The sequence below is a fragment of the Penicillium daleae genome, assembly GCF_028827525.1.
Source record: "Penicillium daleae strain IBT 16125 chromosome Unknown utg000002l_segment0_segment0, whole genome shotgun sequence".
In the NCBI taxonomy this organism is placed as follows: Eukaryota; Fungi; Ascomycota; class Eurotiomycetes; order Eurotiales; family Aspergillaceae; genus Penicillium; species Penicillium daleae.
The window spans coordinates 1,174,093-1,197,762 of record NW_026623150.1 but is presented as its reverse complement, the minus strand read 5'-3'; the positions used below and the strand labels follow the sequence as shown (position 1 = coordinate 1,197,762).

The following is a 23,670-nucleotide window of genomic DNA, read 5'->3' as shown; positions in this document are numbered from 1 at the left end:
GCAATTCCCCGGTAAATTCTGGTAAGCACGAGGGGGAAAAAAAAAAAAAAAGGACTCTCCTACACGATAATGGAAGTAGTTCTGTAACTGGAAATCTTTTGCCTGCGGCGGGTGGTTTTTCGTGCATCAAAAGTTATAATCCCGAGACGCTGGCCTGAACCCTTTTCTCTCTCGCTCCCTTTCCCCCCTCTTCTTGTGTTGGCCTTTGGGAAATGCTGGAAGATGGTTGATACTCACCAACAGAATATTGCGCTGGGGATTGTGATCGCGTTCCCCATTCTGGGTGGAATTGCGGTCCTCTTGAGGCTCTGGAGTCGTCAGTTATCGCGATCGGCACTCTCCAGTGGTATGTATGGATCCTGCACCCCCAGTGATCGACAGACTACTGACGAGTCTACTTAGATGACTACTTGATCATAGCAGGATATGTATGGGGCCGTTCCTTTCTTTGATGGGTTGAATGGGGGATACTAACGTTGCTGGCATAGGTTCTTGCCATCGGCCAATCCGTCACCTCTTGGTATTGTGGGTATCCCCGACAGAAAAGAGAGGCAAAAGAAAAGGAGACTCGCAGAATTTCACTAACATGAATGGCCACCGCTATCAGATATCAAAACCAACTATGTCGGTTTTCATTACGCGGATATTCCAAAAGACTATGATGTCAAGAAGGGGTTAATCGTCAGTATTCTTGCGACTGTGTCCCATCCATGCTCCAACTGACTCAAACAACTATGACCAGTGGAACTATGCCAACCAGCTTCTCTACAATCCCACCTTGACCGTCATCAAGCTATCTATCTTGGTATTCCTGCGTAGACTGGAGTCCCAGTCGCGCATCGTCAATGGCCTCATCTGGGGCGCCATGGCCTTCGTCATCGGACTCTTTGTCGCCGTGCTGTTTGTTGATATCTTCCAATGTCGACCCGTCGCCTATGTCTACGACATGTCGATCCCAGGGGGCAAGTGCATTGACCAAGGTGGCTTCTACGTGTCGACTGCCGCGCTCAATCTGTTCACGGACATGGTGGTGCTGTCAATCCCTATCATCATCACTTGGAGCCTGCAGATGCCCCTACGACGAAAGATCGCCGTGTGCTTCATCCTCTGCCTCGGTGGAATGTAAGTTCTCTACGTGTCTCACACCTCGAGACCTAGTCCATCTCACCATCAATCGCAAATTCTAACCCTCTCACCACAGTGCAACCGCCATCGGTGTCTGGCGTATCGTCATCCTCGCCCAGGCTTTCCTCACCCACACCTACAACCCGGACCCAACCTACTCTATCGGCTTCTGCAGTTCCGCCATCGAAGTAAACGTCGCTGTAGTCACCGCCTGTGGCCCCTCTATGAAAGCCATTGCCAGCCGATACCTCCCCCGTCTCCTCGGTACCTCCCGCGGCGAAAAATATGGCTACGGCGCCAGCACCAGCGGCTCGCGTGGACGATTCCCCGGATCGAAGCTGTTCGCGACCAACAAGTCGCAGCTACACTCCAATGCAGACGATGGATACGAGATGGCTGATCCCAATGGTGGGCATACTGTCGATATCGGCCACGACAGGACTGGCCGCTTCGATATGCGCAAGTACCGCCGTGGCGGGGATAGTCCGAGTATCAGCTCCGGCAGTGAAGATGGGGTTGCGGGTATTGTCAAGACGACCGATGTCTCGGTCAAGTATACCGTGGGTGAGGTGACGCCGGATGATGGACGGTCACGAGATGGAAAGCATGCCAGCATGGACAGTCTGGTGTAGACGTGCCTGCTGTGTAGTGCGAGGGTGTTTCCACCTCCGGGTTTGGGGTCTGGGAATTGGAGGGTTGAACACTGTACAAAATTAATTAGTAATGGGTAGATGACGCATAATGCCTTCTTCGGACTTCACTGGGATTCCACTCCATGCAGCCGAATCCTGAACCTTATAAATCGGTGAGGACGCGGTAGAGTTTGGGTCCACGGAGTGTTGCCGCGCGATGAGGGGTCCTACCTCGGTGTTGAGCTTCCCCTCATAAGAACTTGCCCGCCGAACATTACTCTTTCTTTCCTCTCTCTTCTTCAATTGTTTCTGAGTATATCGCCCACCATGGCACAGCAATATCAACTACCATTCAAGGTATGACTTCCTTCTCTTCGCCTTCCAAGACCCTGTTCTCTGCGCTGCCTTTTTCTGGAATGGCGGGACGTGGTGGGGCTTTCGGCTAGATGTCCGAGGTGTTTTGGCAGAGTGGCACAGGAAACTTTGATATAGCGAAGGAACATTATCACAGCTGGGCTAACGAGTTTTTGATGCGATATAGCTCAATGACCCAAGTCTGTTGCAATTCGACTCGTTTGTCGGCAACAAGTGGGTGACTGCGAAAAGTGGAAAGCGATTTGAAGTACTCGGTATCGTACACGCCTCCCTGAGATATATATCGGCGCCTATACCTGACTAACACACTCGCCTGATTGTAGACCCCGGCACCGATCAGGCATGGGCAAGCTGCCCCAACAACAGCGCCGAAGATGTCGACGCAGCGGTCCAGAATTCCCACGCTGCCTTTGAGGAGTTTCGCAAAGTGAGCCCGCGCCAGCGCGCCAAGTGGCTACTCAAGTGGTATGACTTGACCACCCAGGCACGGGACGATCTGGCTCAAATTGTCACCCATGAGACCGGAAAGCCGCTGGCAGAAGCATATGGCGAGCTCGATTACTCCCTCGGGTTCCTGTGGTGGTTTGCAGGCGAGGCGGAGCGTATTCAGGGTACCGTGTCGGTCCCCGCGGCACCTAACCGCCGTCTGTTTACGATTAAACAGCCGATCGGTGTGGCCGCTGCGCTGGTGCCGTGGAACTTCCCCGTGGCTATGGTGCTACGAAAGGTCGGTGCTGCGATGGCAGCTGGATGTACAATGGTAGTGAAACCTAGTCCTGAGACCCCGATTTCTGCGTTGGTGCTCGCGGAGCTGGCACAGCGCGCTGGTATCCCGGCTGGTGTCTTCAACGTGTTGACTACGGATCTGGAGAATACCCCGCCGCTGAGCGAGGCTCTATGCAAGCACCCGCTCGTCAAGAAGGTGACCTTCACTGGCTCGACTCGAGTGGGCAAGCTGGTCGCTGGACATTGTGCCCAGGGCTTGAAGAAGGTCACTCTCGAGCTGGGTGGTAACTGCCCCTTCATCGTTTTCGATGATGCCAATCTTGACCAGGCCCTTGACCAGCTTATGGCTCTTAAGTGGCGCCATGCTGGTCAGGCTTGCATTACGGCTAACCGCATCTACGTGCAAGCTGGTATCTACGATCGCTTTGCCTCGTTGCTGAAGGAGCGTACGAGTGCTCTGAAGGTGGGCCACGGTGCTGCGGCTGATACTACTATGGGACCATTGACTACGCCCCGTAGCATCGACAAGGCCATCAGCCAGGTTGAGGATGCTCGCAAGCATGGCGCGCAGGTCATTCTGGGCGGTAAGCCGGTGACCTCGCAGAAGGGCTACTTCTTCGAGCCAACCATCTTGTCCGGCATGACGCAGGATATGCAAATCTCACACGAGGAGTCATTCGCACCCATCGCCGCACTGTACCGCTTTGAGAGCGAGGAGGAGGCGGTCAAGTTGGCTAACGCGACTAGCATGGGCCTGGCTAGCTATGCATTCACCAAGAACATTGATCGTATGTGGCGTTTGCTAGAGAACTTGGAGGCTGGTATGATTGGAATGAACACAGGTAAATGACTCACTCTACTATTCTTGCGAGGTCCATGGGGAAATGCTTTGATCTCGGCTAACAAAAATTTAGGAAACCAATCTGCCGCCGAGTCACCCTTCGGTGGTATCAAGGAGTCAGGTTATGGTAAGGAGAGTGGAAAGGATGTCGCCGTGAACGAGTATCTGGTGACTAAAACGGGAACCTTGACTATTGAGGGCCAATATTGAGTACTACCGAGGTCAAACTATGCTGACTCGTGGTCTCATTGCCGTTGATTAACTAGACCCGACCGGGTATATAGTCCGTGGTATAGTTCAAATAAGCTCGCACTGGACTAATAAATTGGAACTGTGTATTTCTGTCTAGCTCTGTGACTGGCTTGCACTTGTAGGCACCAGCTTTGTTCGTTTAGTCAATGCTAGATCGCTGCTTAGCGTTCTCGCACAATTCTTTCTGTTATGATTTGTAGTACAGACCAGCCTTTGGGATTCAGGGGGACTACAAATTTGTCAGGTCTCCTCCGACTGACATTATTATAGTATATGCACTCATTGAGTAATCTCGAGCATGAGAACTTCATTGGCTTGTTTCCTAGAGATGTGCTTTACGTCTACGTCTGTGTGACCTCTTCCTTTTACGCTGGTCGCATTGTTTCGTATTACTTAGCTTTACTTCATTACACACGGTCAAACTGGATATCGATCCCGCAGTTCACGAGCTTTAATTAGTGTCCCGCGGAGATTTTCTCTGATATTTGTCTCAAATTGGCGCACGAGGCAGATAACTTGTGTCCTACATAGGGGTCAAGGCGCGGAAAACAAGTTGAATTCGAACCGGGATCGATTCGGGCTAACAGTCGAATAAGGTTTCGGAATATCTATCTTCGGGCCCAGCTGGTAAAGTTTTTCGGCTTCTGACCTTTCGGATCCACTTCCTCACTGACATAAGCGGGTTGATTTATTGCCTGATTTGGCAAGTCCCTTCTCAAACCAAACATCAGGGGGTTTCCAAAGTCATTATTCTTGGCGAGCCATGGCGAGCCATGGTGCGCTGTGATTGTTTTGTATGATCATTAATTTTCTTCGTGAATCTAGATTGCCCGACAAACCTGGTGAGCCCTCGAGTTAAGCAATTATCGGCAAAGTGTTTAATCAGCCATTCAGGGAGGCTTCTGGGGATTTTCTTGCTGTATGGCTATTTCTTTTACACGGATAGGTGCAAGAAGGGTATTTACATATCCAACATGGTATGTCATAAAACATAAGTGGTCGTGAAGTAGCCCAGTGGGGTCCCATATGTTTGGAAGTTAAATAAAACCTCGAACGTAGCTTTGGCATGAGTTGACGGATAAACCCTGAGAACATACTAAACTAGTAAGAGAGGACGATCAACGTACATTGACAAAGCCTTGTTTAAAGACAAGGTTCAAAATAATCTCCTAGTTCAGACTTCTACACTACTACTGCTCGTAGCGACAGGGACACAGTCGGCGCTCGCTGGGGTTGGTTCATTCCATTATTAAATACGCTCTCAAATTGATCAACTGTCTGGAAGGGTCTAGACCGAACCTCGAATAATGGTCTAGCTGGAGGCATCTGGTAGCTCAAAAGTCTGAATCTAGAGACAAAGAAAAAGATCCATCTAAATACGCTCCAACTTTCTTTAAAGGTCTTTCCGAATGCCTTTCCATTGAATGGTCTTCTAGATAATTCTTAAATTTACCTTTTACGTATGACTGATGAGATGAGTTTGAACTTTTTTTCTGTGGGATTCAAACTTATGAATCCCTACTGTATATTGGTAGTTCTGTCTCTGAAAAGTCCGCGAACGCTACATCAATTATGCCCAAAGCAATGGAAAGTGATCGAGATTGAATGAATTAAATTCAGTGGCTCAGTCTAATACATTGGATACAACTCCCAAACAACCAGTCCATATCCCTCAATTTAGAAGGTTAACGTGGCCTCAAGCGGCAAGTCCCTGCTATTACGCCCAACATAGATCTTGTAAGTTCCCCGCTGGAGAAGCCACTCCTGCGCCTCAACATCCCAAGTACTCAAGTCACGACGAGTCAAGCTGAAGGTAACAGTGGTCGACTTTCCAGATTTGATTAAAACCTTGTTAAAGCCACGAAGCTGGCGAACCGGTACCGTTGGGAATGCCAACATAAAGTTGGGCCACTTCCTTGCCCTCAACGCTTCCAGTGTGCTTGACGGTAGCAGTCACCGTAACGAGCTCATCGAAGAGACGAGGGTTACCACCTGGAAGAATCGCTGCCTTGGCTGGGTAGGTAGAAGGCGAGGCGGACTTCTTTGAGACATTCAAGTTGGAGAAGTCGAACATGGTGTAGGAAAGACCGTATCCGAATGCATACTGAGGCTCAATTCCTTCCTTATCGAAAGCCCGGTAATCGGTATAAACACCCTCAGTCCAGTCCGACTGAGGGAAGTACTGATACTTGCCTTCCGGCTCCGCTGGCTCAAGGAGGGAGCTATAATCAGATTCGTTCTTAGCGACCGCGTAAGGGATTTGTTAGTTTAGCCGACCTGGATCAAAGAGGAAGCTCGGTGTGGATTTTGACCATGATCACGTCCTCCTACAACGAGGTGGCTTGCTGTTTTCCAAGAATTGGAATGACCTTTAGCAGAAATGAGAGAAAGGAAGCAATCTAATCTAATCTACTCCTGTTCTATGACCAAATGGTCTGATCACGCCAAGTGGGAAGAGCTTAAGTGTGGGGAAGGGGCAATTCCCCCGCGGGGTCGCTCGGGACTTGTCCACTGTCCACTGCATACCGAAAAGGGCAAATCTCCACCAAATTCCGGTTACTCATAGGTGTATGCACGATGAGTTTGAAGTAATGATATCTGGCAGTTGGATTGAACGTTCTTTAATGGAATGAGCAGTGTTACGCATGAATATCACGCATCGGGGGTATTGGCCCAGACATGTCGAAATTAAACACGGTCAGTTCAAGAATACTTATTTTTCAGTTACTTCTTCTAGTCCCTATTTTGTAAAAAAAACATCGTGGAGTTAGGTATATTCCCGCCTATTTGAAGGAGGCGATGAAAGTGAGTGGAGCCTACTATACGCGTGATCTGGGCGGGCTGCTAATTCAGCTACAAGATTCGCGGATTTGTTAGACACAACAGGGACTGAAATAGGAATGAAAGAATGGGACGAGAAATTCAATAAACAACAAAAGGGAGCAAGACCAGACAGTAACGGGCCGTGGGGAAAGACTTGGACTGTGCAGGGGAATCCCAGCTGGCCGCACGCTGCCTACTAGGGTCTTCCAGGCCGCGTCGGGCTGACCGATCACGTCTTATCTCTCCTCTCAGGGTTGCGATGAGATAGAATCTCTTCCACTCCACTCCTCTACACTGTGCCACCATGGAATCCCTCGACTCCCTCCGCCATCTGATACAAAATCACCCGCTGATCGACAACCACGCACACAATCTGTTGAGGTGCGACGTGGCAGCTGACTACGATAACTACCCGCTCGAGTCGATCACCTCCGAGGCCCACGGTCGCGCCCTGGAGAATGCTCGTACCGCCCTGCCATTACTGCGTGCTGTGAACCAGCTTGGTGAGCTCTATGGTACTTCCTGCGCCAACTGGGATGACGTGCTCGCGGCGCATACGCGCTGGGTCCAGGAGGACTACGACGGGCTGATCCGTCGCAGTCTCCAAGGCACGCACACCCTCCTACTAGACGATCTATTGTCAGATGAGGATGTCGAGTCATACGAATGGCACGATCAGTTCACATCCTCGCCGACAAAGCGCATCGTTCGCATCGAGGCCGTCGCCGCCTCCCTGTTGCGCGAAATCATGAGTGCCGAGCGCAAACCTGGCGAGAGCGTGTGGAGCACATTCCGCGCCAAGTTCCTTGACGCGCTTGACCACGCTATGGAGGATCCAGCCGTCGTTGGATTCAAATCCGTGATCTGCTACCGCACCGGGCTAGACGTTGATCCGTATTCGCCGGATGAAGATCTGCTGACAGCCTCGCTTCACCGTACCCTTGATTCAGGGACGAGAAAGTCGGGGTACCGAGTCGAGGAAAAGCCGCTGAATGACTGGCTTGTTCAGCAGACTCTTAAGCTCATCACGTTTCGGAAGCGAGCCGGCGTGGTGAAGCCGCTCCAATTTCATACTGGGTTGGGTGATAATGATATCAATCTTGTCAAAGCCAACCCGGCTTACCTGCAGCCGCTCATCATTCAATACCCCGATGCGCCGATTGTGCTGCTGCACTCTGCCTATCCGTATACAAGAGATGCAGGATATCTCGCCTGTGTCTATCCTAATGTCTATCTTGATCTCGGTGAGGTATTTCCGATGGTGAGCCGTGAGGCCGAAGAGAAGATATTGCGTGAGAGCTTGGAGATCACGCCGACCAACCGTCTACTTTGGAGTACGGATGGGCATTTCTTCCCAGAGACATTTTGGTTGGCCAATAAGCAGTTTCGGCAGGCCTTGGAGATTGTATGTGATGAATGCGTGGTGAATTATTCCAAGTTATGCTGACCAGATCCCCGCACAGGTTCTTGTTGACTATGTCCAAAACGGCGACTATAACATTACACAGGCCAAGACGGTCGCTGCCGACATTCTCTTTCAAAATTCGAACAAGTTGTATGGCTTAAAACAGACAGCACAGTATACCCCTGGGACTGTTCAGGTGTTATCCCAACTCAGCGCCACCCAAGTTTCCCGGGTGTCAGATCCACTAGATGCGTTTCTTCAGACCAACCCCGACATTGAGTATATCTGGATGCAGTGGATCGACTATACAGCCACGACCCGGGTCCGTATACTCCCGCTTCGGGAATTTATTCGCATTGCCAGAAAGGACCGGCGCATTGGCATCACGCTAGCAGTACAGTGGATGCTGCAAGATGACACTCTTACTCCCGAAGGAACTACAACTGGGCAATTCTACATGGAGCCAGATCTTTCCAGCCTCTACCGTAATGGAAGCCTGGCAGCTTCAGCCGCTCCTAGCGCGACTGTTATGAGCTTCTGGCAATCAGAAGAGGGTAAGCCCCTCGATGGCTGTCCTCGGACTAGTCTTCAAAAGATTGTTGGGACACTACACAGACAGCACAGTATCGACATTCTCTGCGGCTTCGAGATTGAGGTCGTGTTCCTCAAGCCAATCATAAGCCAACAAACTGGCAAAGTAACAGGCTATGCGCCCGCAACGAAAAACCATTCCTGGTCTCAAATGACCGCTGACATACGGAAAATGATCCCAATTTTGGATGAAATTAACCGGGTGCTGGCGTCCGTGGATATTCACTTACAACAATTCCACGCTGAGTCCGCGCCCGGACAATTCGAATTCATTCTCCCACCCGTAAACCCCCTCGCTGCTATCGATACACTCATCGCCACCCGGCAAGTCATCACGGCCGTGGCCGAGCGGCACGGCCTTCGCGCGACTCTGCACCCACGTCCCTTCCCGAACGGAGCAGGGAGTGCTGCGCACGCTCACGTTTCCATAACTCCGGCCGCACGCGAAGATGCATTCCTAGCCGGTGTTTTGAAACACTATCCTTCCATCGTTGCCTTCACATTGTCCCAGGACGCAAGTTACGAGCGCGTGCGCTCGGGTATCTGGTCTGGATCCGAGTGGGTTGCATGGGGATTCCAGAACCGCGAGGCGCCCGTGCGTAAAATTGGCCCCGGTCACTGGGAGTTCAAGTCTGTTGACGGCGTTGCTAATCCCTACCTTGCTGTGGCTGCGTTACTTGCTGGTGGGTTGATTGGCCTGGAAGAGAATTTGTCCCTGGCTATGAAGGAATGTACCGGTAAGATTTGCACCACACAAGCCACCTTCGAAGGCATCTTTTACGATTGGTTAATAATATTCTTCACAGTGGATGCTTCGGACTTAACTTCTGCTCAGCGATCTAGGCTTGGGATTACGACCCCACTTCCTCAGTCTCTGGCCCAGAGTATGACTGCTCTTTCTGAGAACGAAAAGCTGCAAAGCGTTTTGGGCAAGGAACTCGTGCAGAATTACCTTAGTGTCAAACGTGCGGAATCGAAGCGCATACAGGGCATGGTTGACGAGGAGCGTCGGTTATGGCTGCTGGAACGCTATTAAATTTCGGACATAGTGGCCACAATTTATCTCCTCCCTCGTTCTCCCATGCTTTAAGCCTCAATAACATACATAATCTCCAGAAAGGCTGGTTTCATACTCATCGAGAAGACAATTTCGATCTCACTATCCAGGTAGTCACTGGAAGCCGGAAACCCCCTCACTTGCGACTGATTGTCAAGGAGGCTCCCTTTTGGCTAGGAAGCGAAATTTGGAGATGCCCAAGGGTATTGGGAGCTCCGTAATCATTGACTAATTCCCTCTTTTCTTCATATAGCTAGCTTGTCCACTTCGACCAGCACCGTAGGGTCAGTCTACCCATTCACAACTGCCACTATACCCTGTCCGTTAGTTGTAGTTGGTACTTCCGATGTGGTCCACAATTCGGGTTATAGCCGCTCGCCAAGTGTTTTAGCATTGCAACCCAGCTCGCCTTGAGCTTCAAATTGACACAAAATTGGTTCATGGCCAATCGCTTGGAAATACTCATCCTTGGATCGTCGAGTGTAGGTACGATGATCCCGTGGTCGGATAACCTGCGAACATACGTGCGGTCCCTGTGGCCTCTTGCGTTGCAGCTTATACTTAATTCCAGTATTTTCAGATCTTATCTATGGTAGATCAGAACTGCATCTCCTGTGAGCTCATATATAAACATACCGACGATCGTCTCGTAGCGATGCAACAATCGAGGCTCGATTCAATCAATGAAAAGGCACGAAGTTTGAGTTTATTCGCTCTGTAAAACAATAATCATTGTTTTCAGGGTGCTTACTACCTCAAGCGGCACCAATGCCAGCTTCCTGCCAATTTTACAATCCTGTGGCCACGTCATCCTTCGGTGGGTCCATAAACTAGGGTATTGCCGAACATAAGGTTATCAGCTTGAAGAAAGAGTATATAAGTACTCAACAAAGGGAACTATCCAGCAATTTTCAACAACAAGATCACAATATAGTATTGCACGATCATGAAGCTCGGCACCTTCTCTTCAGTTTTGGCTCTTGCCTCTTGTACGCTAGCTGCCCCAGGCACCGTCAAGCCGCTTCTGAAGCGCAACCCAAGTGGTTCCTTCAGCCTCGTGGCATATAGCCTCGAGTCTAGTGCGATTGATATTTTCTATTCGGACGGTGTGTATTTTACGTCTGGGATGAGCTCCGTTATCTAATCACGATTTTCTAGGGATCGCTTATGCTGGCGATTCATCGAAGTGGACCTATGGATCTGTTACCACTGATGTCACCTGTAAGTTGTTCTACGCCTCCTCGCAATGAGTAATTTTATCACACAATTCGCAATAATAACTTGCTAACTCGGTCCTCAGTCGTCATTCAGGACGCAGAAATGATCACAACTGCAACTACTTCCGGTGTGACTCTGGACTCCGACACACTGTTTTACATTCGTCCCACCGCGGATGAGGTCCTACCGGTTGGTTTCACTGGAAATGGTGTCGTTACGCCTTCCGATGCTGTGTCCACGAATTTCATCTTCTACGGCACATACTTGATGTGGGAGTATGATGATGGCTCGTTGTCGGACTCTTTCCGCGCCAAGGAAACCAATGTGACCGGTGTCTACGAGCTGTACTATGATTTCTCCAACCTCTATCCATCTGGATATGAGATACCAGTTGTGAAGTCATCATCTTGACGGCCTAGGCTGTAACAAATCCATCCTGCACGTACCTATCGAGTGGGAAACCTATCGAGTGGGAATTTGTTGAGAATACGTGAACAATCTTGACGCAGGTCGCGGGCGAGCTTTAATTATTTGTTTGTACGAAGATATATATGGAGGATATAATATAGGTCTGATCGATCAGATCGAAAACGAAAGTTTAGCTAGAGAATGCGACGTATTATGGAGGCTATTGAATTCTGGTAGAAGTATAGGTATGAGAGCCCGAAATATTCATTTGAGTGAATGTAGAGAGAAGCGGAATTGTTACAAAAGGCGAGACTTTCTTCTGGCCCCCAAACTGGTGATGACTCGCCAAGATGGGCAAATTTGAGAGGTAACATAACGGTGCTAAGGTAACAATGCTGCACTTCCAATCCGAGAAGCTCATTCCTCATCAACTCTGATAAGCACACTTTTGACCTCCAAATAGTTGTCAATGCTGACAGTCCATCCCTCGCGGCCAACGCCACTCGCTTTGTAGCCTCCAAAAGGCATGTCACGAGCACCGGTAGGACTTGTGCAATTCACGCCAACACTGCCAGAATCAAGCTTTCTTGCCATGCGGAGAGCGCGGTTGACGTCATTCGTGTACACCGCAGCATAGAGACCGTATTCAGTGTCATTCGCCTTGGCCACAACCTCGTCTTCATCCTTGAATGTATTGATGTTCACGACTGGTCCAAAGATTTCTTCTCTCATGATCTTTGAGTCTTCCGGTGTCTCGAGGAAGATAGTAGGCTGAACGAAGAATCCAACCTGGTTCTCGGACGGCTCTGACCCCAATATCATCTTGCCGACTTTCTTACCTTCATCGATATAAGACTGCACCTGCTTGTACTGGATGCCATCGGCCTGTGGGCCGTGATCTGTTTCTGGTAGCAGTGGGTTCCCACTTTTGATCCTGGCAAAGCTTTCCTGGAATAGCTCAATGAACTTGGGAGCGATTGACTCGTGAACATAAATGCGTGAGTTAGCCATGCAGACCTGACCAGAATTCCACTGAATACTGTGTTTGGTTTCCCTCACAGCTCTTTCAAGGTTGGCATCTGGAAATATGATCGCTGGAGACTTTCCTCCCAGTTCCAAAATCACGTTCTTCAAGTTAGACTTAGCGGCTGCTTGTTGAATGAGACGGCCAGTTCTACCCGAACCGGTAAAGCTGATAACGCGTATATCCATATGATGCGATAGTACGTTGCCTGAGATGTGGCCATGGCCTGAAATGATGTTGAAAACGCCCGGGGGGAAGCCAGCCTTCTCCACGAGAGTCGCAATCTTGGCAGACTGAAAACGTATTTAGCATTTCTGCAGTCGCTCATTATTCTCAAACCATCACAAGACTCACTGTAAGCGGGGCTTTCTCACTGCTCTTCACCACTACCGTGTTTCCTGCCAATAATGCAGGGGCAGACTTGTTTATCAAGAAAAGCACCGGTACGTTCCAAGGAATTATGGCACCCACGACACCATATGGCTGGCGCAAAGTCATGTTCAAAAAACCAGGCGTATTTAAGCTTGATGTTCCGAGAGCCTGGTAACCAGATTCGGCGTAATGATTTAGTGACTGCGCTGCTGCATGGGACTCGAAATAAAGAGAGACTGGGCGACCCATGGACAGAGCTTCAAGCTCAGCTAATTCATCGTGAGATTCAATGATCAAAGCAGCAAGCTTCTTAAAGTAGACGCCGCGTTCGGTGGGTGAGAGAGCGGACCAGGCAGGGAAAGCTGCCTTCGCTGCGGCCACAGCCGCATTCGCGTCTTCCACGGTTGCTTCGGAGACTGTAATGAATCATATTAAATATCACTGTCATGCATGGAAGGGTGTGTTCAAGACCAAACTCACCCTCCGTGAATTTCTCATTTGTAGTTGGGGATATCAGGTCAAACTTGCCCCCATCGGAAGACTCTACAAACTTTGACAAGGGTTAGGATCGATGCTGCTATCAAAGGACCGACGAATACAGTGCTGTAAACAAACCTTTCCATTAATGAATAGTCGTGTCTCGAAAGACTTGACTCTCGGGTCCTGCTTTGTCCCCATGGGTGGTGCTTGCTCCCTGGGAATGTAGTCACTTGGTAGGAGCAAAGGCAAGCGCGAAGATGAGGGGTTTAAAAGAGAGTGCTAAGTGACTTCGAGGGATCTTCACACCAGACACGGCAATTCCAACTTCGGGGTCTCCCGTTCCATCGGTTCGATGAGTCCGACCCCACCTAAATTGGAGCCAAAGTACAGCAGAACCCCGCTCGCTAATAGTTGAACTACTCTGGCCAATCCCATAGCCCCCAACGAGAGGAAAATATTTCCAACAAATGATCATAACGAAATAGCGAAGTGAATCATATTACTTCTAAGATGGTACGTAACATTATTCCAAATTAGGCTAGGGAAAGGATATACCACAGCAACGCTTAGGTACTTATTGTAGTGGGGGAACTGATGACGGGTGCTTGGTAGCCCGATTTCTTAGGCGGAACTTGCTTTGGTGATTTGATCGCGTCGTTCTCTTGTTTGATTTGTTTACATCGTTTGATTGCTTTGACTTGTTGATGCAGAGGACTTCGGCGAATGGCCTCATATGAGATGGGAAGAAGAACCCTTTAGGAGGATACGCTTTGGATATATAGATTGATACACATTCCTTTATACGCATCATTGGAGAATCAATTCTATTCAATCTTTCTCATCATCTTCGAACACTGATTTCTTGATATCCGATTGACCCTTTCACAAAAACCTGACCTCTTATTTGATTTGGCCTTCTGTGCATCTTCTTCGGCCATGCCGAGGGGGCTTTTCACCACCCGAATCTCCTCCTAATCGCCCACTTCTTTCGTGTCTCGACCTGTCTGTTCCGCCCAGACTGCCATCGCGCACTCCCTCGTTAATCATCTATATCAATGACATCTTTATGAAAACACTCCATCCAGTTTAGGCAAAATCATTCAACTGCCACGCAAGAGGTTTCTGGGCTGGACAAGCCGGGCCAACCTCACCATTGGGTTCTCGACGACGCTGCCAGCCTTCAATCTCTCGCTGGTCAACAAAGTTGCCGTGTAGACCGAGCCGTAACTTCAGAGGAAGATGTATAATTGCCAGCGGTCCTCCTTTCAAGTTCTTGGCATCCACTATCACTATATCATTTCGAAGAATGTCTAAGCGGTTAACAAGGGCGATGATCCATCCTTCGCCCTCTCCGCCGCCATCTTTAGGAATAAATGTTGGTTCCTGAAATGTCGCTCGTGGCCCGGCCCAGAGTACATCTTCACTCTTCTCATCCCACGTGTAGTGGCCCAGGCAATTGAAGAGGCCTCCAGCTGGCGAGCCACACTTAGCCGCGTCATATTCTCGAGTTGGATCAATCCTGGCCTGCCAAAAATGATTGTACTTTTTGGTAACGAATCGATCATCAATACGGGAGAATTCACCACTGGTGTCCCAGCGGATTTCAGGCTTGACATGAGATCCCGTTTTGCCTTTGGGATCAAACACCCAACGATGGGTAATGCTCTGTAGACGGTTTCTTGCGTTCAATGTACTCGCATCTTGTCCATCAGGCGGGAAGAAGAAGAAAACGTTCCCATCCGCAACCGTCAAGTCGAAGACCACCTGTCCTTCCTCGTTTTCGTAGCAGCCAGCGACATGTCCATGAAATCCTGCATAGATTATTAGCTCCAGTTTTTCACATCCCAGAGGAAAAATCCTCACCGTTATCGGATTGTAGCCAGACTATGTCCTCCGGTTTTCCTCCTCTTCTAGGCACGATCCCATACCATTGGCTTTCATTGGGGTCCCATGCCCAGTGATTGCCTCCTTTTTTCAGTCGATCAATAGAACATTTCAGAGGTGTCAACGGAAGAACTACATAGTTCTTCGAGATTCCACAGTCATGGATCATTCCACAAAATGGAGACTTGTACCAGGCCTCCTCTGTCTTCTTTCCGTTGGCGTCAATGGTGTAGACCACAATATCGCAAGACCCATCATTTCCATTCCCACCCGCTTCATAGGCAAAGCAAATCATTTCACCCGTATCTGGGTCAAATTTGGGATGGGCGGTAAAGGTAGGAGACTGCACTTGGCCCTCAAAATCGTATCTACCAATAGTTTCCAAAGTGGTCGGGTCCATCGCATATGGAGGGCCATCTTCCTTCGATGCTAAAAGCATCCCTCGCCAAAAAGTAATGTTGGTATTGGCGACTGTTCGGATAACACCTTTCACAGACTCAGAATCAGTGTACGGGTTGCGGTATTTGCCAAATAGACTCTTTCTGGCAGCGGTCTCTGCTCTAAATCTATCGGTCTTTACATAGCGCTGTTTGAAGTCCGCATGGCCGTTTTGGATTCGAATTGCCGTAATGCTGCCATCCCCACTGAAATGAATATCTTCTTCAAACAAGGGAGGAAATCTGTGATCAGGCTGGATCCGATAGAAGGTGCCATTGATTTCTGGTGGAATAGTTCCGTCAATCTCAAGATCAAAGATGTCGCCCTCAAGTCGGGAGGGTGCATTGAAAGTTTGGAAAACTGGAGTGTCGGGAAACTTGACTTGGTCTCCCTTCTTCCGACCGTCGACATAGGGGTATTCAACCAAGTTAGCAACCTCGTAGATGTGAGCCATCTTGTGAACAGTAGCACAAATTACCCTTCCATACTAGATGGTTCTGAAATCTAACAGATTTTCCTTTTATCCGAGAAATTTGACGATTCCTCGGGTTTTTGACGCCGATGTTAGCCACGCTTCGTGATTGCTCCTCACTGGGCTGTCGGCGTAATGTTCCCGAGATTCGACCAAGAATCGGGAACGTCAAGCCATGTAAATGCCGAAATTTAATAGCTTGTTCCCCATCTTAAATATTTATGTACATGGAGGCTTAATCTAGGTTCCATAGTGATCATACGCATACTTCCATCGTGAATATTTGTCCGTTTAACCTCCAAGAGCACGATGACTTTCAAAGGAACCATTGCAGTTGAGGAAGCTGTCATCAGTCCTGATACCGCATGGCTGCTCCAGGAGTCTCAACAAATTTTGACACCCGGTGATACAGGAAAACAGGCCATCGAGACCCATAAAGCGCGACTAATGGATATTCATGGGTCACGACTCGATTCGATGAACGCCGAGGGGGTCGAGTACATGTTACTATCCCTTACATCACCAGGATGTCAAGGCATCCCTGGTCAGAAACTGGCTGAGAAAACAGCCACCGAATTCAATGACTGGCTGGCAAGCGAGGTGTCAAAAAATCGTAGCCGCTTCGGAGGACTCGCGGCAATTTCCATGCACGACCCATACCAAGCGGCATCTGAGTTGGAAAGGGCAGTGAAGGAGTTGGGTTTCTATGGTGGGATCGTGAATGATTACCAACTCACTGGGACAGATGGCAGGGAAAGAAGATATTATGACACCCCTTTCTACGATCCATTCTGGACAAAGGTTCAGGAGCTTGATGTGCCTGTATATTTTCATCCTCGCTACCCGTCCGAGAAGGAGCTTCAAAGCAAGAGCTCTGTTTACAGTTCTCGCATGCATTTACTGGGAGCCGGGGTTCAGTTTCACTTGGATCTTTCTTTTCATATCTATGCAATGTGCTCATCTGGTATCGCTTCCTGCTAGCCCGTACCTACGAAGGATTTTCGCTAACAATTCTGCAAAGGCGTTTTCGATCGGTTCCCTGGACTCAAGATCGTAGTGGGCCACCTGGGAGAGAAGTCAGACCTATGAATAACCAAAAGAAAAATTGACAAATTACTGACCCATTGACAGTATTCCATTCAATCTGTGGAGAGCATCCCATTGGTACAACAAGCCTACCAAGAAGATAGCTCGCCCATCACAGCATGACTATAAATACTATTTCCAGCACAATGTTTTCATCACAACTTCCGGAAACTTTTCTACTCCTGGTCTGAAATTCTGCATTGAAGAGATCGGAGCAGACCGGTGCCTATATTCAATCGGTAGGACTCTTCAGCGCTTCTTGGCAATGGGGAAATTTGTTGACCTTTAAGTAGATACGCCCTATGACAGAATTGAAGAGGCCCAGACATGGTGGAGAAGTGTCGACATAGAGCCCGGGACAAAAGAGATGATAGGTAGAGAGAACGCTATCAAGCTGTTCCAACTTCCATTGGAGGTATGAAGAAAGTACTTCCAGCTGGCGGAGTTGCCATAATTAGCTTTAGTGTTCCATATATTCTATGCACCAAATCAGGCTTATTTCAAATTGTAGACTCGCGCGAGATTGGAAAGTTCAAAATGGGGGAAAACAGCCCAGTTCTACTGTGTAGGAATTCCAGTGTTCGGTGATTTGTTTCTCTTGATTTCCTGTCTTTGAGCATGTTGCCAAACTTCACGTGTCCACTTTCGAGCTTTAATCACCTCTCGGTGGCTGCACTGAGGCTATTAAAAGCTACATACAGACCGGACTAAGGCTCTGGCATATGCCAGATGTTTGACGCTATCCTGAGGCCGCCACTGTGTCATCAGCATTCTTCTCAGGCTGACCTATCATCGAGCCTGTTATTTGCTCCAGACTTTTGCCCTTGACATCTGGTATCACTCGGAGGGCCCACATTCCTAAGACCAGATTGCTCGCCCCCCAGATATAGCAATATTTTGGCCCCCAATTCATCGCGGTTGGGTTGATGAAATAGGGTGAGCAGTATGTTGCAACCCACGCAAATATGTAGTTGCAGCCTGTTGCAAGACCAACGGTTTTTGATCGTAATCGCTGGGATGGCAACTCTACCGTCAGTGCCCAAAGCACAGGACCCTGCCCTATTCCATAGACCCATGTGAACAATGTTCCCATTGCGACGAGGACCTGCGCAGCTGTGTAGGATCCGGTGCTCAGCCGCGTATATACGCCAGCAATAGCGAACATGATTAAGGCGTTAACGATGGAGCATATACTCAAGAGGACACGCCGCTCAATGAGTCTCATGACAAAAAAGGCGCCCATGTTGCCCGTCAGAGCGATTGCTAAACTCATCATGACCCATACAAACTCGTTTTTGACACCTGCTTCAGCGTAGAAGTAGATAGAAAAGGAGGAAAAGAATATGACACCGCTTGCTGTTTGGCCGATGCTGCAACAGAGACTAAGCAATGTTCTCTTGAGGTTGGTCCCTCTGAATGCGTCCACAAGCCGAATGTTCTCACTGTGCGCATTCTCCAACATCCACGCTTCACGTATGGCAGCAACTTCAGCCATGAGCTGACTATGATCTTTGATCCCTCGAAGGGTTCGTAGTGCATGTTCAGCCTTCACATCTGATCCAAGGCGTATATAGTGTCGTGGACTCTCTGGGAGAAATATCAGGCCGATCGATAAAAATACCGGAACGAAGAACATGACTCCTAATGGAATCAAATATGAAGTACGGGATTGATACTTCGTCGTATAGTTGTCGACCAGGACACCTATCAAGGCACCGAATGAGGTTTGAAATGTAACAAGTCCCACGGCAGAGCCACGTAGATGGGTAGGCGCGATCTCTCCCAGATATGTAGCCGAATACGTCAGATAGAAACCATTTGATATTCCAAGAAGAAGTCTTCCCGCATACAGGGTAGCGAATTGAACGCTACTCATTTGGAGTATAATCGCAATAATGGAGAAACCACACCCAATCCACAGTCCTCTTCTATTGCTGATGCGAGTTCCAAATTTGAAAATGAAAACGGAGGCGATGAGCCCGCCTAGCTGGAGAAGGCTCTGAATAAGAGTTTGTACAGATGTGCGAATACCATATCCTAGAGCGTTCGTAGGCTTCAGACATGCTTAGTTGAGCTCTGACTCTTGTCACGGTGTAGTACTTACGTCCACATATCCAAACACGGCGAGAAAACCAGCCATACTTTGGAATCCAGAAACCGCAGCAGAATCGTAACCATACTGAAATTGAGCCAAAGCAACAAAAATGGATATTAGTATAATCCTTCTTTCGCCTCTGATCAGAGAAAAGATGTCTCCAACATCATCGGGGCTTGTGGGTCGCGACATTGACAATGAACTCATAGTTTGCCGAGGCTTGCGAAGGGTAGTGTGGGTGCCCCACAAGAAGGGCGCTGTTACTGATAGAAATAGTATCTGGTCAGATAGGAGAAGCCCCGAATGTCGTGGAGACTCGTAATCCTCATTGCATGTGGCTTTGTGGCTACATAGCGAGGGAATAACATCGGCTCCAATCATCCGACGGAAGTGGTGCATCGGAACCATCGACGATGGCCAGTATCTTTTACTGGATCTCTGAACCAGGCATTAATTGTCTATAAATCAATTTCGGCATCCCTTAGCTGTTTCATTATCATCAATTGAGTTTTGTTTCCGGAACATCTTCCATTCTCTGATATACAACATTTACAATGTCAAGCGACTGCCAAGCGTCCGATGTCTCAACACTAGCAGCTCAGGTTGAGAAGCTGTCAAATGCGCTAGTCAAACTTACTGGTAATATCTATTAGATACTCCTCGTTTGCGCGCTGTACTAACTCGACTAGGGGAGTCGGACGTACGCAAACTTCATCACAAGTATGGCTACTACCTTGACAAGTGTTTATACAAGGAGGTCAGTCCTGAGGATTTTACTGTGAATTATTTCAAACTGACGAGTAATATAACCCAGGTTTCTCAGCTTTTCGCTGACCATCCCGATACATATGTCCAATTCTTGAACGGACGCTTCAACGGAAAGAAAGGCGTCGACCGCTTGTACATCGAGAGATTCGCGAAGAGATTCGTCGGTGGTCGAAATGGTCCAATCGACGGATGGCTCCTTGACCATCTCATGGCGCAAGATATAATTGACTTTGATCCAAAGGTCGGGAGGGCAAAGGCTCGGATTCGCGCCCTCATGAGTGCAGGTACTCACGAGTCCATTTCAGCTGATTTCCCGGGTGGATATCGCCAATGGTGGGAAGGTGGAGTATATGAAAATGAATACATTCTGCAGGATGGTGTGTGGAAGATTCTCAGACTTCGTTATTATCCTTTCTGGCATGGATCTTTTGAATTGGGTTGGAAACAAGCAAAGAACTTCGTTCCCCTGTTCAAGGAACAGTTCCCGGCAGACCCACTTGGCCCCGATGAGCTCCTTGAGGATTTCTCGTTGTGGCCTGACACTCGTGTGGTTCCATTCCATTATAGGCACCCTGTCACGGAACAAGAAGTAGCCGAAGAGGATATGCAAGCACCAAAATGGCTCGAGGGAGCCAGCAGTGCCCCACCTGCGCGAACTATTACTGACTGGGGAGTTTGAGACGTGTGCATCCTCTGGGCAGGCATACTAATTTCGAACAAATGAAAGATTGTGGTAGTCCTTTGTGAGACCATAGCTCGTATCCCGCTAGTTCTACACATAAAGATTTTCATTCCAACCCATGTTTCTATATGTAGCTAGCCTCTTATGTTCAAGTACAGTAGTCCCAATGTTGGGGAGAAGCTATTCAACAAAGAAAGCCTCTCAACAAGTATGCGTCACAGGCCACGTCATAATGCCAGAGTATCATTGCCCACAATCCGAGCAACAACACTAGAGCCTGGTTCCCCGCAAACCCCGCATCCTTTCCCAGATTTCGACGAGTAGCCCCACAACCCTGCTTAAGTTGATCTCCAGTTAGTTCTCCTGAACGCATTACTACCATTCATCATGGCCCGTCACCGTAAAGACACTCGACTAAGCCGGACTGCGATGAGCTGCGAGCGTTGCAGGGGTCGAAAGACGAAAGTACGTGACCCAATTCTCCACCACGTTTCATTCTAACCAATTGGCGAGGACTACAGTGCAAGAATCCAGGTACTTCTCTTCCCTATACAATTCGAGTTTTAGGAGTGGGGAGTATTCAACCAGAACAACTAATTTAATTTGATTTTCATAGTTCCTGGTCCCTGTGACTACTGTCGCAGTATTAATGCCGAGTGCCGTATTGACCCGGACAAGCGACGCCAGAGACCCTATTATTTTGTATCCGAAGAAGAGTTCAGGAATATGCAGATCATTCTCAAGCACTACGTACCCGATACCGAACTGACTCCGGACAACCTTCGATCCCTGGCTCGGAGTTGCCAAACAGCCAAGGGAACATTTGCCGACCAGCCAAACGCGACTAACGCATTATCGCCTGCAATGACCGCCATTCTTAATGAAGAAGGGGAAACGGAGCTGCAGGACGGGTGCTTTGATAGTATCATTGCTACGCCGAGCAGCGAGGAGGAGGCAGAAGACCATCTACTGCAACAGGTGCTCTCGCTATACCACAAATTAGGATGTCTTCTTGAAGATTCTCAGGGAGAATACCGTGAGCTTCCTGCTATTAGTCGATATGTGCTTTACTTAATTATTCATAGGCTATATGGGGGCTGAATCAGGTCTACCGTTTAACACGGCCATTCGTTGCTTCAAGAGAAACGGTCTTCAAACACCGTTGAGCCCTGATGTAATTCCTGCAATGGTGACGGTGACAATGCCGCTACCGATATCACGCCCACTGGTAAAGCCCATGGTCCTTCCACCATGGGAGACTTGTCTGAAACTTGTCACAAAATACTTTGAAGACGTCCACTGTCTCTACTGGCTCTATTCGTCGGAAAGGTTTCACGCTCAACTAGAGGAGACATATCATGTCTCGCAAGAGATGCTAACCGCCTCATGGCGATGCTCTCTTTGCTCCATTCTGGCAATCGCAAAATTCGGATTGGCCAGTCCCGAGGATAGCGTAACTGCAAAGGACTATCTTAAGAATGCGAAATCTTTTGTGCCTGAGGCTTGCGATGAAGGTAGTCTTGAGAGCGTTCGATCGATGGTTCTATTGGTGAGTTCAAGCTATTCGCCCAAACATTCACAATCAGCTCTCTGAGTGGCCGCGAACAGGCAACAGCTATGCAATCTCAGGGCTTCTCGAACCCTGCATATATCTACAGCAGTATCGCTATTCAGATCGCATGCTCACTTGGGATACACTGCGATAAATATTCCTCCACGCATGGTAACGTCGAGAGAGAACACTCTCGACGAGTTTGGTGGTCCCTCGTAGTATTCGATCAAGACTTATCACTAAGAATCGGCAAGCCATCTGCAACAGAATCCGCTTGGCAGTCTCCTCCTCTGCCATCCGAAACCGTACGTTCATGTTTTCTTGTTCTACATTGATCCTCGCATCCTCTTAACCAGGTCATCTAGATACTACCTTCTGGTTCATATAGTCCGCCTGGTTATCTCGCCGCATGCAGCACTCTCGGACAACTGGGAAAAGGCATCCGGGCACAGATGTACAGAGAGCCTCTGTTACCAGATCATCGTCCGAAGATGAGAGTAATGAAAGGGATACTCAATTCCCTGCAGGACTGGCTCGGCTCACTTCCCTTGCATCTGAACATCTCGACTCCAAACGCACTCCTCCTCCAGCGGGCGATCTCGGTCCTCCATCTAAGATATCATAGCATGCGGCTTCTAGTCGGCAGACCGTTCCTACTATACAAGCTCTTGTGCTGGAAGAAGCAACGAGAGACTGATTTTCACCTATCTGTGAGCCATTTCACAGATATCTGCACCGACTCTGCGGAGAAAATGCTGGAGATTATGCATATAATGGTCGCCAATGACCTTCAATCCAGCATAATTGCGCTGGACTTTTATTACGCGTTGGATATCTTACAGATTTTCATCTGCGTTTTCGCGCTCACAAAATCTCAGCAGCAATTTGATAATATATGCAAATGTTTGAAGATCCTCCAATCCCTCTCTACCACGGGTTTTGGGGAGACAATGATCTCTGAGGTGCTATTTGAGCTTACCGAGTGGGGTTTATTCCCAGATTGTGCTGATCCTTTGGACTCCCTGCAAGACTTCGATGCGTCTTTGCTAACCGCTGAGGCTGTCAATGGTTTTCATGATCGGTGAGTGCTAGGAAGTTTCTATAAACATTGGACACTATAGATATACTAATAATTCAAAGCATCTTCGGGGATTGCAATAATGTGGACCTTGATCACACTTGGAGTACTATTTTCTCTCACCTTGATTTTGCTGAGCCGATGACTGGTACTACTCTCATGCAGGAATATCCCCACTAATCTCTCCAATGGCCGACAGGAAGCAATGCATGTCTTATGTATACACTTTCAGTAATGTATCGTCATGAAGCAGTCGTTCATTTTGACTTCATTCCATCATACACAC

At 48.6% G+C, this 23,670-nt stretch overlaps 10 protein-coding genes across 10 annotated transcripts; 6 read left to right on the top strand and 4 right to left on the bottom strand.

The window, feature by feature from the left end:
• Positions 1-222: 222 nt before the first annotated feature.
• N7458_001451 (uncharacterized protein) lies at positions 223-1,757 on the top strand (the record flags this gene model as incomplete). Its single annotated transcript, XM_056904834.1, has 6 exons — positions 223-346; positions 403-428; positions 489-525; positions 608-681; positions 743-1,122; positions 1,202-1,757. 6 exons carry the CDS (start codon positions 223-225, stop codon positions 1,755-1,757), a joined length of 1,197 nt encoding a protein of 398 aa, XP_056768941.1.
• Positions 1,758-2,084: 327 nt separating this feature from the next.
• N7458_001450 (NAD-dependent succinate-semialdehyde dehydrogenase) lies at positions 2,085-3,909 on the top strand (the record flags this gene model as incomplete). Its single annotated transcript, XM_056904833.1, has 4 exons — positions 2,085-2,114; positions 2,299-2,386; positions 2,456-3,700; positions 3,773-3,909. The coding sequence occupies 4 exons, from the start codon at positions 2,085-2,087 to the stop codon at positions 3,907-3,909; spliced, it is 1,500 nt and encodes a 499-aa protein (XP_056768940.1).
• A 1,894-nt stretch (positions 3,910-5,803) lies between these two features.
• Positions 5,804-6,515, bottom strand: N7458_001449 (Glycoside hydrolasesuperfamily; the record flags this gene model as incomplete). Its single annotated transcript, XM_056904832.1, has 2 exons — positions 5,804-6,173; positions 6,478-6,515. 2 exons carry the CDS (start codon positions 6,513-6,515, stop codon positions 5,804-5,806), a joined length of 408 nt encoding a protein of 135 aa, XP_056768939.1.
• Positions 6,516-7,078: 563 nt separating this feature from the next.
• Positions 7,079-9,806, top strand: fluG (uncharacterized protein; the record flags this gene model as incomplete). Its single annotated transcript, XM_056904831.1, has 2 exons — positions 7,079-8,179; positions 8,238-9,806. The coding sequence occupies 2 exons, from the start codon at positions 7,079-7,081 to the stop codon at positions 9,804-9,806; spliced, it is 2,670 nt and encodes an 889-aa protein (XP_056768938.1).
• Positions 9,807-10,773: 967 nt separating this feature from the next.
• Positions 10,774-11,456, top strand: N7458_001447 (uncharacterized protein; the record flags this gene model as incomplete). Its single annotated transcript, XM_056904830.1, has 3 exons — positions 10,774-10,933; positions 10,986-11,048; positions 11,128-11,456. The coding sequence occupies 3 exons, from the start codon at positions 10,774-10,776 to the stop codon at positions 11,454-11,456; spliced, it is 552 nt and encodes a 183-aa protein (XP_056768937.1).
• Positions 11,457-11,870: 414 nt separating this feature from the next.
• Positions 11,871-13,527, bottom strand: N7458_001446 (aldehyde dehydrogenase family protein; the record flags this gene model as incomplete). Its single annotated transcript, XM_056904829.1, has 4 exons — positions 11,871-12,770; positions 12,832-13,265; positions 13,330-13,399; positions 13,465-13,527. The coding sequence occupies 4 exons, from the start codon at positions 13,525-13,527 to the stop codon at positions 11,871-11,873; spliced, it is 1,467 nt and encodes a 488-aa protein (XP_056768936.1).
• Positions 13,528-14,415: 888 nt separating this feature from the next.
• Positions 14,416-16,105, bottom strand: N7458_001445 (carotenoid oxygenase family protein; the record flags this gene model as incomplete). The annotated part of the gene is made up of 2 exons (XM_056904828.1): positions 14,416-15,140; positions 15,193-16,105. The coding sequence occupies 2 exons, from the start codon at positions 16,103-16,105 to the stop codon at positions 14,416-14,418; spliced, it is 1,638 nt and encodes a 545-aa protein (XP_056768935.1).
• Positions 16,106-16,432: 327 nt separating this feature from the next.
• Positions 16,433-17,104, top strand: N7458_001444 (amidohydrolase family protein; the record flags this gene model as incomplete). Its single annotated transcript, XM_056904827.1, has 1 exon — positions 16,433-17,104. The coding sequence occupies one exon, from the start codon at positions 16,433-16,435 to the stop codon at positions 17,102-17,104; it is 672 nt and encodes a 223-aa protein (XP_056768934.1).
• An 844-nt stretch (positions 17,105-17,948) lies between these two features.
• N7458_001443 (uncharacterized protein) lies at positions 17,949-19,085 on the bottom strand (the record flags this gene model as incomplete). The annotated part of the gene is made up of 1 exon (XM_056904826.1): positions 17,949-19,085. One exon carries the CDS (start codon positions 19,083-19,085, stop codon positions 17,949-17,951), a length of 1,137 nt encoding a protein of 378 aa, XP_056768933.1.
• Positions 19,086-19,858: 773 nt separating this feature from the next.
• On the top strand, positions 19,859-23,564 carry N7458_001442 (uncharacterized protein; the record flags this gene model as incomplete). The annotated part of the gene is made up of 8 exons (XM_056904825.1): positions 19,859-19,943; positions 19,994-20,745; positions 21,204-21,219; positions 21,371-21,790; positions 21,840-22,303; positions 22,363-22,611; positions 22,834-23,387; positions 23,447-23,564. 8 exons carry the CDS (start codon positions 19,859-19,861, stop codon positions 23,562-23,564), a joined length of 2,658 nt encoding a protein of 885 aa, XP_056768932.1.
• Positions 23,565-23,670: the final 106 nt, after the last annotated feature.